General features: G+C 41.0%; 2 protein-coding genes across 5 annotated transcripts in view; one reads left to right on the plus strand and one right to left on the minus strand.

Moving 5' to 3' along the window:
* The window catches only part of dnm1a (dynamin 1a), a 582,590-nt gene that overhangs the window by 314,738 nt on the left and 249,074 nt on the right, over positions 1-18,778 (plus strand). The gene's annotated exons all lie outside the window — the stretch shown is intronic.
* On the minus strand, positions 4,240-15,268 carry rabepk (Rab9 effector protein with kelch motifs). Of its 3 annotated transcripts, XM_087251646.1 has the most exons (8): positions 15,200-15,268; positions 14,922-14,991; positions 12,320-12,492; positions 9,106-9,261; positions 7,999-8,172; positions 6,820-6,969; positions 5,281-5,430; positions 4,240-4,484 (listed from the first exon to the last, which is right to left on the minus strand). In XM_087251646.1, the coding sequence occupies exons 2-8, from the start codon at positions 14,972-14,974 to the stop codon at positions 4,285-4,287; spliced, it is 1,056 nt and encodes a 351-aa protein (XP_087107772.1). In that variant the 5' UTR covers positions 14,975-14,991; positions 15,200-15,268; the 3' UTR covers positions 4,240-4,284.

Raw genomic sequence — 18,778 nt, forward strand, 5'->3', positions numbered from 1 at the left:
ATTAATATACAGTAGTCTGCATTCAAAGTGAATCGTTTAAGGTTGTCCTAGGACAACCTTTTTTTTTTTTTTTTTTTTTAGTTTTAGGGCACATTTGATTTCACTTCAGATGTTGACCTGTACATGCATATTCATTTAGTTCTTTGCTTTATTTTCTTTCCTGGCTTTTATTAATGTTACAGGCCAATAGCAATTATGAATTGTAGGAATTTATTGTAGTGTGTGATGGCCTTTTCTCAAACCTTTATTTTAATAATTTTAAAAGCCATTTTGGATCACTGCCAGAAAAGGGTGATGAGGATGAACTAGATCAGGGGTCACCAATCTCGGTCCTGGAGGGCCGGTGTCCCTGCAGGGTTTAGCTCCAACTTGTCCCAACACACCTGCTTGGATGTTTCAAGTATACCTGCTAAGAGCTTGATTAGCTTGTTCTAGTGTATTTGATTAGGGTTTAAGCTAAAATCTGCAGGACATCGGGCCTTCAGGAACAAGTTTGGTGACCACTGAACTAGAGAGACAAGGGACTTTTATTTTGAAGACTTGTTTTTTCATGTGTTTCCTCCAGTGAAGATTTTGCTCTGCTGTTGTTCTCAGGCAGTTTTTTTTCTTATTTTTGGAGGGAGGGGGGTTGTTTGGGGATTGTGGGTAAATGAGCCATGTGCTGAAAGCTATTTATTACTGACATCAGGCAACTGTAGAACAGAGGTGTCCAAACTCTACTGTTTTGGATAGCCGGTGTCCTGCATGTTTTAGTTCTAACCCCAGTTAAACACACCTGTACTAATCAAGCTCTTGCTAGGTACACTAGAAACCTAGCAAGGAAGTTGGAGCTAAACTGTGCAGGACAGCAGTTTGGACACCCTTGCTGTAGAAGTTGTGTTTGACAATGTCAAAGTCTGTTCCACACAATGAAAGTCAGGGAATTTTATATATTGTCAAAGTCATAGAATGTCACAGATTTTTCTTTGTCATTAAAGCGAATTTCCTCTCATTTTAGCAAAATTGTCGTTTAAAATGACCGATTCATGTCAATTTTCCCTGTTGAAAAAAACTGCTTAAACCTGCCTAAGCTGATTGGCTGGTTTTAGCTGGCTGACCAGCCTGGTTTTAGAGGGGTTTTGGCCATTTCCCAGCTGGTTTCAGCTGGTCAGGCTTGGGGATGACCAGCTTGATCAGCCTAGCCAAAACCAGCTATGTCCACCTTAAACCAGGTTGGTCAAGCTGGTTTTAGCTGGATTTAGCTGGTCATTTTTCAGCCTGACCAGCTAAGACCAGGCTGGAAATGGCTGAAAACCCCTCTAAAACCAGGCTGGTAAGCCAGCTAAAACCAGCCAATCAGCTTAGGCAGGTTTAAGCTGGATTTTTTAGCAGGGTTGCACCAAATCTGGTTTTGCTGTGAAAATAAACACACATTTACACTGAAGCAAAGAGAGAGTGTGCACTATTCCACCATTTTTGATGCAGGACCCTACATGAAAAACCATTGTTAATCTAATGTATTTTTAATAAAAATCCATGGCAAATTCTGCACTGTTTACTTTATCTTGCATCAGGAACCGTTCACCCAAAACTGAAAATTATTATTATTTACTCTCACTTTGTTCCCAATGTTTGTCAGTCTTCTGTTGAACACGGAGAAGGATATTCTGAGAAGATGGAAATCGGTACCCATTTACTTTCAGAGCATTTGTTTTTCCTACTATGGAAGTGAATGGCTTCAGGTTTCCTGCAAAATATCTTCTTCACTGTTCAACAGAACAAACTCATGAAGGTTTACAACAGGGATGCACAAACCTGGTCCTGGAGGGCCGGTGCATAACCCTAACCCCAATTAAGCACACCTGAAGCAGCTAATCAAGCTCTTTCTAGGTCATAGGTCTCTGGATTTCTGGGGGTCGCCGCTCCAACCCTAATCCAACGCAGCTGATCCAACTAACCAAGGAGTTCAAAACTACTTGAGACTATTGAGCAGTGAGTTGGAGGTGGTTGGAGCTGAAATCTGCTCTGCTCGAATCTAGTTTGAGACTACTGGTTTAGAAGCAGTTGAGGGTGAGTTGATTTCCTTTTCTGGGTGATCCATCCTTTCATTTCAGCAGTTATGGAATTATAGGTTATGTCCCAAATCACTCACTATACACTTTAGGGCTGCACGATATTGGAAAAATCTGATATTGTGATATTTGCTGCCATTTATATTGCGATGTGAATACAATTGGCTTGTTTAGCTCTATTTGTGGAAGAAAACATCATTCATTTAGATTGGTTGTGTTGATTTTGTAAGGTGTGAATCATTTATAAAAAGTAATATTGCAAAAATAATTAGCAAAGAAAAAGTCAAACAAGTTATTTATGATTTTACAGAGAGTCAAGCTATTGAGATACAGAAATTTAATAATGTAATGTAACATAACCCTGTATAATCTTCATTGTATTAATAAATCAGTCAAATTTCTCTTAATTAAAGGTACAAATGTTTTACGTTATTATATGCTTTAAACTCTCTTGAAATGCCCATAAGACATGTAAATGATAAAGCTTGACTCTGTTATGGTTTTACGTTGCAATGACTCATGTATTCTCAGTTGTCGATCGACTATAATCCCATCTTAACATTGCAGATCCTGTAATGTGACTTTTGCACACACACATATTGAGATATCAGTACTGAAACTATATATTGTGCAGCGTTAATACACTTCTACACTCAACCGTGTCGAGTTTTTTAGTGAAATATGTACCAAACTACCAAATAGTACAACCACATTCACCATCAGAAGGCGGCATAATCACTCACATGGGAGAATTTTGTGTCCACAATCCAAAATTAATAAAGAAATCCAACTTCAGTGCCAGATAGCTCCATCCCTTCCACTACATGAACAAAGGTGAGCTTTGAGTGCGAGAAGTGTCCAACATTACACACTGGCCACTTTATTAGGTACACCTTACTAGTACCTGGTTTGATCCCTTTTGCCTTTAGATCTGCCTTAATTCTTGGTGTTATAGATTCAACAAGCTACTGGACATCCATGATGCCAATCTCCCGTTCCACCACATCCCAAAGCTGCTCTATTGGATTGAGCTCTGGTGACTGTGGAGGCCATTTGAGTACAGTGAACTCATCGTCATGTTCAAGAAACCAGTCTGAGATGATTGAGCTTTATGACATGCTGCGTTATCCTGCTGGAAGTAGCCATCAGAAGATGGAGACACTGTGCTCATAAAGGGATGGACATGGTCAGCAGCAATACTCAGGTAGGCTGTGGCGTTGATGCTCAATTGGTACTAACGGACCCAAAGAAAATCTCCCCCACACCATTACACCACCACCACCAGCCTGAACCGCTGATACAAGGCAGGATGATCCATGCTTTCATGTTGTTGAGGCCAAATTCTGCCCCGAGCATCTGAATGTGTCAGCAGAAATGGAGACTCATCAGAGCAGCAACGTTTCTCCAATCTTCTATTGTCCAGTTTTGGTGAGTCTGTGTGAATTGTAGCCTCAGTTTCCTGTTCTTAGCTGACAGGAGCGGCACCCGGTGTGCTCTTCTGCTGCTGTAGCCCATCCGCCTCAAGGTTGGACGTGTTGTGTGTTCAGAGATGCTCTTCTGCAGAGCTCGGTTGTAACGAGTGCTTATTTGAGTTACTGTTGCCTTTCTATCAGCTGGAACCAGTCTGGCCATTCTCCTCTGACCTCTAACCTCATCAACAAGGCATTTGCGCCCACAGAACTGCCGCTCACTGGATATTTCCTCTTTTTCAGAGCATTCTCTGTAAACCCTAGGGATAGTTGTGCATGAAAATCCCAGTAGATCAGCAGTTTCTGAAATACTCAGAACAGCCCGTCTGGCAGCAACAACCATGCCACATTCAAAGTCTCTTAAATCCCCTTTCTTCCCCATTCTGATGCTCGCTCTGAACTGCAGCAGATCTTCTTGTCCATGTCTACATGCTGAAATGCAGTGAGCTGCTGCCATGTGATTGGCTGATTAGATTCTTAATGAGCAGTTGGACAGGTGTACCTAATAAAGTGGCCGGTGAGTGTATATTCAAAGGTTAAAAAAGTGCAACATCTGTGTATTTAAAGTGCACTAAATATGTAAATGCACTGCTTATACTACAAAATGGGTAATAAGTATGCGATTTGGGATGCACTTCTGGAAATTCAGCTTTTTAGTCATCAGGGAAAATGAGGGAATCTGACATCTAGTTTAGAGCGGGAGGCCTGTGGACATGAAATGAAGCGGTTTGAGGATTTATTTATTGAATATTAAAGCACACTGGTCACGTCAGCACAGTAACGAGGCAGTCGTTGAATATGACGCCCTGAGTGTCCATTCCTCCAAAGACGAAGCACAGATGCTGAACGTCTGCATGTCCGCTGTCCTCCATCTTTACTCTCCACGGCAGTAAACACATGGAGTGATCCAGCCGACCCGGAGGAAGATCCCCCTCAAACTTCAGCAGAGTCCAGCGCTGTTTATCTGAGGAAGAAACAACAAGCAGAACATGAGGGAAAATTGATGATAGGCTGTTGATTAGTAAATAATAATACCTTTTAAGACCTTTTTTAAGACTCCATACATTTAAAAGGGCACCTATTATGCAAAATTCACTTAATGAGGGGTTTAAACACAGTTGTGTGTGAATATCTCCAGCAGCATCTAATGCTCAACAGTAATTAATTGTGTTTATTCTAATCAGACTTGATGAGTGAAGCACTGTGATTGACATTCTCCCTTTGTACGTGTCATCAGAGGGGGAAAGCCCCGCCCACTAGTGCCTATCTCTCCATCTCATTAGCATCTCCAGCAGGCCTGAGTGAGAAGCAGCCGTCTGTCCATTAGCCATTAGAGTGTTTGAGCTGCTGAAGATAATGTCAGCATAGACTAAGAGGATTATAGATGTGGAGTTTTAGATGAAGGAGGAGCCACATAGACTGACAGAAGCATCAAGCACACACACTGAAGCACACATAACATGCACACTGCTGTTTTACATCTGTCACTATGCTCATGCATATGCATCTGTAGCTCCACCCTCTTCTGAAAAGAGCAGAATCTCATTTGCATTTAAAGCGACAGTCACCAAAACACCACGATTAGTATCGAAGCCTGAAAGGGTCAGTTTCAGAGAGCTGGAGAACATTATCTGTGTAATATTTTGAGCTCAAACTTCTCTACACACAATTTAGAGACATTATTTGGCATCTTATTTTACAAAAGGGGCATAATAAATCCCCTTTAAAGAAAAGCTGGTCATATTGTGATGCTATCGTACCGCATTGAAACTTAAACATGGAGTTTGTGGCTCCGTCTGCCGTCATTCCTCCAAAGATGAAGATGTTTTTGTTGAATGTTACAGATGAATGAGCTGCGACTCCGGGTGGGAGATCACCTTTAGCCTTCACCTTCTGCCATTTCAGAGACTCTGGAGAAGAAAAGACAATGATAACATGCAATGAGGTATCATTTATACAACCTTACTTCCAATCCTTCTATCAGTTTTACTCTGCAATTTCTTTTTCAATGCGTTTATCTATTTATTTTAAAGTACACATGAAATCAAAGCTAGCCACAGTGATGTTGTTAGCTCTCATCGCTAGTTTAGTGCTGAACAATTCATCTGTGCATGTCATTAAGAACAATAGTTTGCTCTTGTAATCTTTAATTGAAATCTGCAAATGCACTTCCTGTATGTTTTCAGTTCAATTCTCAGATTAGGTCTGTCCAAGGAATTGGGCGTGGCTATCATACTTAACCACGCCCCTCCAGTTGTCAGTTTTGATATCAAACAGTAATGATGAGCAGGAGGAGTCTGTTAGGTTGTAATAACTCTCCCCACGCCCTTTTACCCATCTTTCTGAATGAAACGCCTACCTTACTACATCCAATCAGCTCAGAGTAGAAAAAACAAACCACGCCCACTGTATTATCATTTAATATTCTCTAAAAACACCGTCTTTTAATATGCCATCAAATGATTCTTGATCTAAATATAATTCATTATTTTAATCTAAACATAACATATTGGATAAACTGTTGTTATGCTCATTATTATTATTGTGGTCTCTAATAATCTTATTAATGCATTTTATTTATAATGCACCAAAAAAGCAAAACTAAAGGAATACTACTGAAATAGTGGAATTAATCCTGTTCTTTCAGGATAAAGAAATAACAAATCCTAAATGACAGCATCATCCTTCAGGAAGTGACATCAGTTTGGTGGGAAAACAGCAGCACCATGGTAAGTAACACTAATATTTAGTTTTTCTCAAATGTTGCCCAATTTTTTTTCTCAAGAAAGTATGTTTCCAAATATGCTTCTTCTTATAAACACAGTTGAAGTTTACATTATTTGCAATTTTTAAAATTTCCCAAATGATGTTGAACAGATTCAGGAGTTGTTCACAGTATTTCCTCTAATATTTGTTCTCCTGGAGAAAGTCTTATGTGTTTTATTTCAGCTAGAATAAAAGCAGTTCTTAATTGTTTTAAAGCCATTTTAAGGTCAATATTATTCGCCCCTTCAGCAATATTAGTGTTGGATTGTCTCCAGAACAAACCACTGTTGTACAATGACTTGCCTAATTACCCTAACTTTACCTTAATTAACCTAGTTAAGTCTTTAAATGTCACTTTAAGCTGAATACTAGTGTCTTGAAGAATATCTAGTCTAATATTATTTACTGCCATCATCTTCTTTCCATTAAACAGAAATTAGGGAAAAAATAAAAAGAGGAGGGTGAATAATTCTGACTTCAAGTGCAAGTGCGCACATCTCAAGTGTTTGCTTTGCTGGTTTAGCGCTCCTCACCTGTGTTCAGTGTGAACATGTCGCTGTGAAACTTCTCTCCGCTCATTCCTCCGTGTATGTAAATGTCTGAACCAACGGCTGTGATCACATGTCCGTGTCTTGGAGCTGGAGGTGTCCCTGTGTTGTCCGGCTGCGTCCACGTCATACTGACTACACAGAAACACAGTGGAAACATACGCAAATATAGGAGGAAATGCTATACTATCCAGATTTGGATATTAAACATATTTGGTAGTTAAACCGTTCGTAATATGCATGTCAGATATGGTAGTTAAACATTTAAAATAAAAGTCCAAGGTAATCCACTGAAAAGACAGCTTGTTTTGTTGATATTTAATCAAAATCTGATCATCTTCTGCTCTGGAACAATCATCTCAGATTACTCTGATTGGGTGAAATATGCTTAGCCACACCCCTTTAACATTAATTTGCTGGGAGTGAAAGATGAGAGGAAGAGCTCAAAAATAAAACCAAATAAATAATGTTTTGGTTGGAAATCATCTTACTGAAATAAAGCCCCACCCCCTACTCAATATTCAGTTTAAGCTGGAAATACGCCATCATACTGAAACAAAACTCCGCCCCCCACTCAATATTCAGATTCAGTTGGAAATGCGTCATTATACTGAAATAAAACCCCACCCCCTACTCAATATTCAGTTTCAGCTGGAAATACGTCATCATACTGAAATAAAATCCCACCCCTTACTCAATATTCAGATTTAGTAGGAAATATGTCATCATTCTAAAAAAAAAAAAAAAAAAAAAAACTCCGCCCCCTACTGAATATTCAGATTCAATTGGAAATACATCATTATACTGACATAAAACCCCACCCCTTACTCAATATTCAGATTTAGTAGGAAATACGTCATCATTCTAAAAAAATAAACTCCGCCCCCTACTCAATATTCTGTTTCAGTTGGAAATATGTCATTATACTGAAATAAAACCCGCCCTCTACTCAATATTCAGATTCAGTAGAAAATACATCAACATACTGAAATAAAACCCCGCCCCCTACTCAATATTTAGTTTCAGTTAAAAATACGTCATCATACTGAAGTAAAACCCCGCCCCCTACTCAATATTTAGTTTCAGTTAAAAATACGTCATCATACTGAAGTAAAACCCCGCCCTCTACTCAATATTCAGTTTCAGTTGAAAATGCATCTAGACCTGCGTCAAACACGTGGAGCTGCGCATCAGTGACTGCTGAAGATCCTGCTTCTCCTCCAGAAAACACAAACAGCCGGTTTCCAACACAAGCTGAGTTTGTGTGATACGTGCGGCCAGAAGGAGGCACTCCAGTCACCTGCACCGACTGCCAAAACCTGCGGCCTTCACCACCATCTGCAGGAGAGTCAGGAGAAGAAAATACTCCGTGAAGAAGCCTCTTATGCGTGTACTGGATCAAATGCACATTAATAAAATTGTAATTTTTTTTTTTAAATTTACAAGAGCTGTTTTAAACATGAATACACAGTCAAATGTGATTTATAGCTGTAATGTAAAGCTGAATGTTCAGCATAATTACTTAAAGGGGACCTTTTATTCCCCTTTTTATGGGGGATGTGCAAATGTAAAATTCGTCAGTGATGTCTCTAGTGTGTAGTGAAGTTTGAGTTCAATATAGCGCACTAATAATGTTCTCTAGCTCTCTGAAACTCTTCAGGCTTTAATCCTAAACGTGGCGTTTTGGTGATTGTCACTTTAAATTCAAATGAGATTGTGCCCTCTTTCTGAGCTAAAAGAATGGCAGTCGGCTGCTTCTCACTCAGGGCTGTTTATGCTAATGAGGAAGAGATGGTCACTATTGGGGGGGCTTTCCCGATGACACTTATAAGGGGATGATGTCAATCAAAGTGTTTCTGCAGACTGTTTCGATTAAGGCTGTTTAGAACAGTAACAAACACTGATCATGTAATGGCGACGCAGTCGTTAGTGCTGCAAGAAGGTCACTGGATCGAGCCTCGGCTCAGTTGACGTTTCTGTGTGGAGTTTGCATGTTCTCCCTGCGTCCGCATGGGTTTCCTCCAGGTGCTCCGGTTTCCCCCACAGTCCAAAGACATGCGGTATAGGGGAATTGGCTAGGCTAAATTGTCCGTAGTGTCTGTGTGTGAATGTGTGTGTGTGGATGTTTCCCAGTGATGGGTTGCAGCTGGAAGGGCATCCGCTGTGTAAAACATGTGCTGGATAAGTTGGCAGTTCTTTCTGCTGTGGTGACCCCGGATTAATAAAGGGATTAAGCTGAAATAAAAATGAATGGATGAATGTAATAATAACCTGAGAAGCGCAGCGCTTGAACACAGTTGCGGTTTGTGCTCTTCTCTGCTCCTCCAAACACCCAGAGGCTTTGCGGCTCGCTTTCAGGAGTGAAACTGCAGTGTTCATAACGTGCCTGCAGACCCTCCCAATCTGGAAGATCCCATTGATGAGTATCTGCCAAAAACACAGGAGAAATTGGTTTAATGACTGTATATTCATGATCTCATATTAACTGTGTAAGAAAGATCATATGCTATTTGAACAAGCGATGACTGATTTAAAAAAAAAAAACCCAATATAAAAGCCTTGAAATATATTGAAGAACAAACAGTCAAGTTTAATCCATGTTTTGCTTTTGGGTTTTTGTTGCATTTACAAGGTTTTCACCACTAGGCGTCCCTGACATGTACAAATATTTAAAATAATTCAATCAATGAATTTTCAGCGATGGGCAAACTGGATCCTGGAGGGCTGATTTCCCTGCAGAGTTTAGCTCCAACACTAATCAAACACACCTGAACAAACTAGGGCGTACTCACACTATGTACAGTTGCCTTGAACCGGGCCAAAGCACACTTGTCCCCTCTCCCGTCTCCCCCAACGGCCCGCCCTCACATTACATTCGGTCCTAGGCACGCTTACGTCATCGATGCTGCGCTGTTCAGTAGAGAAGCGCTCTCGCTCAGCACAGTGGACATTTCTCTAGTTATATCGGTTAGTGGTTTGAAATCCAGTGAAAACGCAGTCAAATAGTTTGCAGAACAGATCCGCCACTTTTGACGCTCATAAACAATCATGAAGTCCTCGTGCTGCAGGAATGAGGAGGTTTGCTGAAGGTGCAGCTGTCGTGCAGTGAGGAGTTTAATAATCTTCGTTAAAGTGGCTTTAATAATCTTCGATAGTTGTTGTTCATTGAACAGTAAGAATGATTAATAAATCTATATAAATCAGTCCCTTAAAAGTCACGTCTCGCTTTCAGTTTCGGGTTTAGGCGCGTTTTGCATTCACACACAAGCGTACCGCGCCTAAGCCCAAGTGAACTGCATTCAGGCCCACCTCTTCCATCCGGACTAGGGCCGGCCAAGTGAACCGTGCCTGAGCCCGATTCAGGGTGTTTCGATTGTCCAAGTTCGATTGTCTCCCCCTGCCACCTCCTCGATTGGTTTGTGTTCATACTGTCTTTTTTCCTTCTGAACCCCGGTACGCTTGCGTCATCGAGCTGCTGTTTTGTTTATGGCCGTTGCTAGACGAAAGCCGAAATGGAAAGACTTCCGCACATCGCGGTCATTCTGCTTTAACTGAAGCTTTTAGTTTTGGACATACAAAAAGCGACTCGCGTCCATCTGCCGCTGTTACATGCCTGGGGGTGTTGCTCTGTTGTTCCCTCCTCCCCTCTCTGTTTCTATTTGCTGTCTCCTATACTTCTAAAATCTAGGTGTTCCGATTGGTTGGCAGAGTTCTCCCGAGTGGACCAATCAGAAGAGGATGGGTGTTATTTAAACGCTCCAGTGATGACTCAGCCCAGATGAGAGGGGGATCCATGTTGCTTCTTGCTGCTGTGTTTTTGTAACTTTTGGTGCCTATCTTGTGCTCGGGTTCGCTTTAAAGAGAGTTTTTGTGATTTAAAAATACCTAGAGGGAAGTGAAGGGAAGTATGTCACGTGACTTACATTTTACACTCACGTAGTAGATTTTTTTTGTTATTCCACTAGGTTAGAGGCGGGTGCTACCATATGTATGTTTGTCCCAGTCAGTGCAGTTGAGTAAGCGGCATGTGACGCTGAAGATGTTTTTTTTCTTATTTACATATTTCTCTTTAGTTATTTAGAGGTGGGAGAGGGATTAGTTAGCGGGTGTTTAATTAAAAACATATTATCAACAATCAGAACATCACACAGTGTCTGCAGAAGCTGTTTTTGGAGAAGACAAGCAGACATCAATGTGCATCACTGTGGTTGCCCTAGCTCAGTCAGCGTGTCACCAACGTATGAAACACACACACACACACACACACACAACCACGAACGAACGTTATGTAAACAGCAGTTTGTTGTACAGTTGGCGGTTCACTTCCGTGATTTGGTACGATTGCATTCACATCAGAAGTGAACCGTAGCAGAGTTCGCATGAACCGTACCCCAGACCACCTCTTTCAGGCGGACTCGGGTACGGTTCACGGGTGCGCACCCGAGTTCAGAAGACACGTTCACACTAGCTAAACGTACCGTACTATGACGTCAAATTAACTCTGGTGCGGACCAAAAGTGCTAGTGTGAAAGCGCCCTCAGAGAACTCACACTTCTCAAACGATCTGGGAAACGGGTCTGGGCATGGTACGGATAGCATAGTGTGAGTACGCCCCTAATCAGTGTCTTCAAGATCAATAGAAAGCTACAGGAAGGTGTGTTTGATTAGGGATGGAGCAAAGCTATGCAGGACAAGGCCCACCAGGATCGAGATACCCATGCCTGTTTTTTTTGTTTTTTTTTTTCAGATTTTTTTTTTATTTAAAGATTTACAATGACAGAACAGTGGTATAGGAGTCTCATGTCATCATATACAATAATATGGCAATCTATTATACAATTGTCCATCGGCTAATAATTCAATTCTTTTGTGTAGGGTAAAATTAACAAAAAATACCCATGCCTGTTGTTAAATAAAAGGTTTTCTTGATGCTAAATATCTGAGGTCACCAAACCTGTTCCTGGAGGGCCGGCGTCCTGCCGATTTTAGCTTCAACTCTAATCAAACACACCTGAACAAGCTAATCGAGGTCTTACTAGGTATACTTGATGCATCCAGGCAGGTGACCCCTGCTAAATATAATCAATCAATATCCATCTTCAATTTATAAAAGCATCTGTTTCTTTTATAGACACCCAATTATGACAAAAATAATAGTATTTAAGTAATTGATTTTAGTCTACGTTTTGTTCCAATAATGCAGGGGTCACCAATCTCTGTCCTGGAGGGCCGGTGTCCCTGCAGGGTTTAGCTCCAACTTGCCTCAACACATCTGCCTGGGTGTTTCAAGTATACCAAGGAAGACCTTGATTAGCTTGTTCAAGTGTGTTTAATTAGAGTTGGAGCTAAAATCTGCAGGACACCGGCCCTCCAGGAACAAGTTTGTTGACCATTGCAATAATGTGTTAATTGTTTACATTGTTTTCTCTGTAATACTGGATCTGTCTCTCTTTACAGCAGTCAGCGTCAGGTGTTTCTGCAGCACCTAGATTGATGATGTAGGAGTCAGCGAAGCTTCCACTGGGATTTGCTCCTCCGACAATCACAATCCTCCCCTTTCCTCCTCCATCTTCATCAGGGTGATGGGCAGCGGGCAGGAATGAGCAGGTGTGGCCTACGGAGACTCCAGGAGCTGCACCTGTGGGCTCCAGAACATACCTGTGCAGGACAGAGACCCATGATGAAGAGCACTGACAGACACATACTATATTCACTTCGAGAAAATGGAATCGTCGTTGATTCCAGTTGTAAGAGCAGCAAATAGCTTGACTTCTAGTTGATCATGTGTAAAAGTGTCAGAAGGTGGATCATTCAGATGAATCATCTGCTGATCTGCATCAATCATCACCAATACTGCAGAAGACCTACTGGAACCAGCATGGACCAAGAGTCTCATAGAAATCAGTCAAGTTTGGTGAAGGAGAAGTCATGGTTTGGGGTTCATTCAGTATGGGGGCGTGCGAGAGATCTGCAGAGTGGATGATCAACATCAACAGCCTGAGGTATCAAGACATCTGTGCTGCCCATTACATTACAAACCACAGGAGAGGGACAATTCTCCAGCAGGATAGCGCTCCTTCTCATACTTCAGCCTCCACATCAAAGCTCCTGAAAGCAGAAAAGGTCAAGCTGCTCCAGGATTGGCCAGCCCAGTCACCAGACATGAACATTATTGAGCATGTCTGGGGTAAGATGGAGGAGGCGGCGTTGAAGATGAACACAGAGTCTTGATGCAGTCCTCCAAGCTCATGATGGAGTCAGACACAATATTCATTCTGTCTCCACTGCAGCAGGACTTTATATTCTATACTGGACATTATTTCTGTTCAGTGACGAGACTTTAGTCTGAGCAGAGTCAGAGCTTACTGTCCTAATGACATCATTAACAATCAAGACATCATCATATTTTATTGTGCTCAAATAAGGAAAATCTAGAGGTCTTTACCTTTCATATAAGACACGTCTGACACCAAATCATCAACTAGAAGTCCAGCTATTATTCACTGTTCCTAAAACTCGAATAGACGACAAGACTTCCGTCAGATAGTGTACATACACTCATATATAAAGATGAATAGGTGGCACAACAGTGAATTATAAGAGAATAATGCACACTTGAGCTGGTGATGTGGTGAAATGGAGTGGCCTTTATACCTCAGGTGTGTATGATTTTCTATTATACACAGTTCTGTCTGGTTCTCAAATCTGATTGGCTGATAGCCGTGCAATATTCTGCAATATCAGAACTCCTACAGCCTCTTTACCCTTTGTGTATTACTCCGCCCACATACAGCCAGCAGAAAGCAGACACTACAGATCTACAGTTTAAAAGATGCACGCTCAGCTGTTTAACTGTCAGCTTATGATTTGAATCGGGAAGAAAGTAGTTCCTCATACAAAAGGGTTTTTGAAACTCTCAGTGTTTGATTTTGCTTTTATATACACAATTATGCCGTCAAACTGTTGTATAAACGCAATATCACACTCGTAGCAGTGCGATATGGCTGTATATCGGCACTGGTGGGGGCACTAAGGCACTCGGCCGCATCGCACGCCTCCCACCAGTGCCGATATACAGCCATATCGCATTGCTACTCGTGTGATATTGCTCATATAATCAATTGCTCTTCTCTGGTCTCCAGCACAGCTGCTGAATCCACAGTTGAGATGTTGTGTGTTTAAAGTTTATTTGTCAGGTGTTCCTGCTCCTGTGTTTAGCACTAGTGTACTCCACATCTCCTCAACCTCCTGTAGCGATCTGATGTGATTTCTGACTGTGTAGCTGTGAAATAACTCTAATCATTCAGCGGAGTGATATGCAGATGTAATGCACTCTAAACATGCCAGAACTACTTTTTCTGACAATAACTACAATGCTCATCAGCCAATCAGAATCAAGCATTTAACAAGGATATTGCTAATGACTAATAAAAGAAAGTTTGAATAATAACAACATGCAGGATTTATACATTAACGTTATATAAACCAATATTGCTGCGAGGGAAGGTGACAACTACAGAAAAGGGTCAAAATTGTGTGAAATTATTGCATGTATTCATTCATTCACTATTTTTTCTTAGGCTTAGTCCCTTTAATTATCATTGGTCACCACAGCGAAATGAACCATCAACTATTCCAGCATATGTTTTACACAGCGAACTACAGAAAATGGTCAATTATGCGTAAATTTTAGTTGTATTCATTCAGTTCAATTATTCACTCATTTTTATTCATAGTCCCTCATTTATCAGGGGTCGACACAGCAGAATGAACCGCTAACTATTCCAGCGTTTGTTTTACACAGCGGATGCTCTTTCAGCCACAACCTAGCACTGGGAAACACCCATACACACTCATTCTCACACACACACTCATACACTACGACCAGTTTAGTTGATCAATTCCCCTATAGCGCATGTGTTTGGACTGTGGGGGAAACCGGAGCACCCGGAGGAAACCCACGCCAACACGAGGAGAACATTCAAACTCTACACAGAAACACCAACTGACCCAGCCGAGGCTCAAATCAGCGACCTTCCGGCGGTAAGGCGACAGCGCTAACCATATTAATATACGAGTATATTTACCAGTGTCTGTTCTGCGGCTTCTGCTCGGGCTCCAGAACAGGAATCAGCTCCATGTACACCAGTTTATACTCTATAAACACACACACATCACAACTTTTCTCAAAAACAAACACACACTCCACTCAACTCGTGTCACGGAGCCCGTTTCCAGGGACGCCGGTTCCGTTGCCAAGACAGGATGGCGTTAAAGCGCGTAAAAGCTACACGCTAAACGCGTGAGATATGACGTCACGCCACAAATCTCGTGCAAAAGCAGATCGATAACGATCAGGATTTACCTTTATCGATAAATGTTAATATGATCGATGATGGAAACGACTGACTGACAGAAGAAGGAAGAGAAAACCTTGCCGGAAATTATATCAAAATAAAAGTTTTTACCGGGAAAAAGAAAAATTAAATAATAATATAATAATAATAATAATAATATAATAATAATAATGATGCTCTGTTTTTAACATGTTTTGTGTTTTGAAGACTTCCTGAGTAATTTATGAGCATGATCTTCGCACAAAATATATTACCGTTCATTCATTTACTGATTTATCTCTTCATTATATGCTTTCAGAATGTATCGTAAATACGGCCTAATAATGTTAACAACAAGAACACATAATATGTTCATTTATTTATTTAAATATTTAAGAACAAATATACAAAATGACTTACAAGTGAATCTTTTTTTTATCATACACTTGGTAACAATGAGCATTTTATCCACAAATCATTTCCAAGCCTTCACTGTCTGCTGAAAAATATATGAATAAATATACATTTAAATACAATAAAAAAATTATTTAATTGTTATTATTATTATTATACAACTAATAATAATACTACAAAAAATAATAATGATAAGTATTATAATAAACAATTCTCCCTGCGTTTGCGTAGGTTTCCTCTGGGTGCTCCGGTTTCCCCCACAGTCCAAAGACATGCGGGACAGGTGAATTGGGTAGGCTAAATTGTCCGTAGTGTATGTTTGTGTGTGAATGAGAATGTATGGGGTTCCCAGAGATGGGTTGCGGCTGGAAGGGCATCCGCTGCGTGAAAACAAATGCTGGATAAGTTGGCAATTCATTCTGCTGTGGCGACCTCGGATTAATCAAGGGACTAAGCCATAAAGAAAATGAATGAATGAATGAACAATTCAAACATAGACTTTGTCAATAGTATCATTAAAATACATGGTAAGGTTGCTAAATGACTATTCATGGCCAATTCGTTTATTAGGGACAGTGGCGTACAGGGCACGCACTGCGGGGGGGCCCCGCGTGATTATGGGGCCCCGTGTCCTCACGATTTTCAATAATTGAAAATCCAGAAACCACAATAATCAAACTCCTGGGAACATCTGTGGTCGGAACCAAAGTTCACAGGTCTGTGTTCTCTGAACTCCTCTCAAGCGGTGGACTACTTCATTCTGATTGCTCGCCGCCGAACCGCGTCATAGCTCATTACCATAAAGTTGACTTGATTTCAACTCTCCTCGACGCCCACACAGGAGAAGACGCGCCGCGCTGTTTCTCGCCGCCGGTTCTCATTGAAAATTAATGACTTCCGGCTACTTTGACACTCTCGCCGCTTTCGGTTTGTGATCGCTCCTCAGTTTGTGAAGGCTTCCCCGTGTTGCCCCCCCCCCTTTCATCAGGGGGCCCCGTCAGTGATCCCTGCATTTTGCGCTACGCTACTGATTAGGGACAGAGAACCGGAACGGTGTGTAGGCCCTATTGGAATTGCTCCGTTTCCTCTTCTTCTTCTTCTCCAGAATGAATCGTGATTTTGAGGGTTAAAACATGCCTGAAAACTCACAACACTTTGAACACGCCCCAGAAGTGACGAAAATGCATGTTTGTTTTGGAGGAAATACCAACCTTTGTCACACGAGTTCAACCGCGCATACTGGTTGCAGAAAAAGACCGCCTGCAATAGCATCCATGTGGTAGGATGCCAAAATCGAGTGCAAAAATTGAAAACTTAACTTTTACCGTACACCACACTGCTTTCAATGACAACAGCCATCAGAAGAGCTGAATGGAGTGAGGACCTAATTAGAAATGCTGGACTCTGCAGTTCTTATGTTATATCAGATGAGTTCACGCAATGCTGAATCAGACACGTTACTCATGTTTGATTGCAGCAATGATTTCAGCAAGAACAGTTAAATATGCTGAATTAAACTGCGCACACTGAATGCTCAGAATGAAATATAAACATGTGTGTCCACATATCCTGCTGTAGAGGTGCAGTTCACTGTGAGAATGCAGTAGTTCTGCTTGTTGATGATGACCCAGGCCTTGTACAGCTCTGTCTTCTTTCCTTGTCTTTGGCTGGGCAGATCCTCGGTTTTCAGCTCTACATAGTGTTGAATCTGGTCATCATGGAGCATTATTTCCAGAACATGACCACACAGAACAGCATTGTAGGCATCCAAAGACTTGTAGGTCTTTAACTTCTTTCTTGTAAAATCACTTGGAGTTTCAGTAAGATAGCTGTATATTTGGGGCTGGATGCTTGGCCATTTTGTCTTATCCAATATCTGTTGGGAGGGTGCTATCGCAGATGGAGCTGTCAGATGAATGCTGTATTAATGATCGTACATCATACAGAGGTCGAAATTATCGTACAAATATGATAATTATCGTATGTCTGGCAACTATTACGACTGGGTGGAGTGACAGAGGACAACAGGAGGTAAGATCCAATATGCAGTTTATTCAATGTCAGGCAAGCAGTGGTCAGCAGGTGCAAATGGGTATATTAAGGCAGTCCAGAATCATAAACGTTTAAACAGGCAAAAGGTCGAAAGGCAGGCGGCTAAACAGGATAACAAGGGTACAAGGCTAGGATCGAGACACGGAGAAACAAGACAGGGAAACGCGTTGTAATGTCACAAAATGCAAACAAGACTCGGCAAACTGGAAGCGTCAAAGAGTGGCTTATGAATGGAGTCATATCAGTCTGTGAACAAGGTCCAGCTGATGATTGCAATCAGGATAGATGAATGAGCAGGCGTGCGTGTTTGGGAGCAGTGCATGTATGAAAATGTAGTCCTGGGAAATGCGGAAATGTAGTCATGAGAGTTCGTGTGAGAACCAGCGATCCTCTGGGAACCGATCGCTGGTTGTGTGACAGCAACACTGCCGGGCGGCGGTGAGCCCAGGTGCGAGGTCCCTTTCACTGCTGCTTGCAGCTCTCATTTATATTATTATTATATATTTTTTTGCATTTGTAAAGGACAATTTCAGAAAAAACAGGCATAAGAAAAACGTTTCAAAGATACTTGAATATCATTAAAAAACAAACAAAAAAATAAACTAAATGTAAGACATTCATAGGGTGCCAATACATATTCGTAACAACTTACAATCGATTTTACATTTCTTTTAAAAATATTTCAATAGAGGAATATATTTGTTAAAAAAAACCTTTAGATTTTTAAAAGTCTGCATTTGTGTTTGAAAATTATGATAGAAAAATTAAATTTTGAACATTTTTTTAACGTGACAAATAATATATTTCACATTTGGTGTTATCAACAGATTAATTTCAGCAGAATACATATATAAACAATCTTTTCAAAATGACTTCGCAATCAACAAGTAAATAAGTGCCTTTAAGTGTAATTGTATTGTTTATAAATTGTTATTTAACTTAGATTTTTAGATTTCTTATATGTGTAATTGTATTAATTGTAATTTTAAAAATTCAACTTTTTCAATTAATATCATCTGTTATGGGGCGAAGCAGTGGTGCAGTAGGTACAAGAAGGTCGCTGGTTCAAGCCTCGGCTGGGTCAGTTGGTGTTTCTGTTTGGAGTTTGCATTTTCTCCCTGCGTTCGCGTAGGTTTCCTCTG

Source organism: Danio rerio, chromosome 5 (genome assembly GCF_052040795.2).
Source record: "Danio rerio strain M-AB ecotype USA chromosome 5, GRCz13ab, whole genome shotgun sequence".
Lineage (NCBI taxonomy): Eukaryota > Metazoa > Chordata > Actinopteri > Cypriniformes > Danionidae > Danio > Danio rerio.

Bases quoted from the DNA above. Each gene is read 5' to 3' on its own strand.
- rabepk (XM_087251646.1), bottom strand. From the start codon at position 14,974: ATGGAGCTGATTCCTGTTCTGGAGCCCGAGCAGAAGCCGCAGAACAGA. The intron at 12,493-14,921 runs GTAAATATACTC...TGTCCTGCACAG, and splicing joins AAGCCGCAGAACAGACACTG to GTATGTTCTGGAGCCCACAG. The intron at 4,485-5,280 runs GTACGATAGCAT...TTTCTTCCTCAG, and splicing joins CATGTTTAAGTTTCAATGCG to ATAAACAGCGCTGGACTCTG.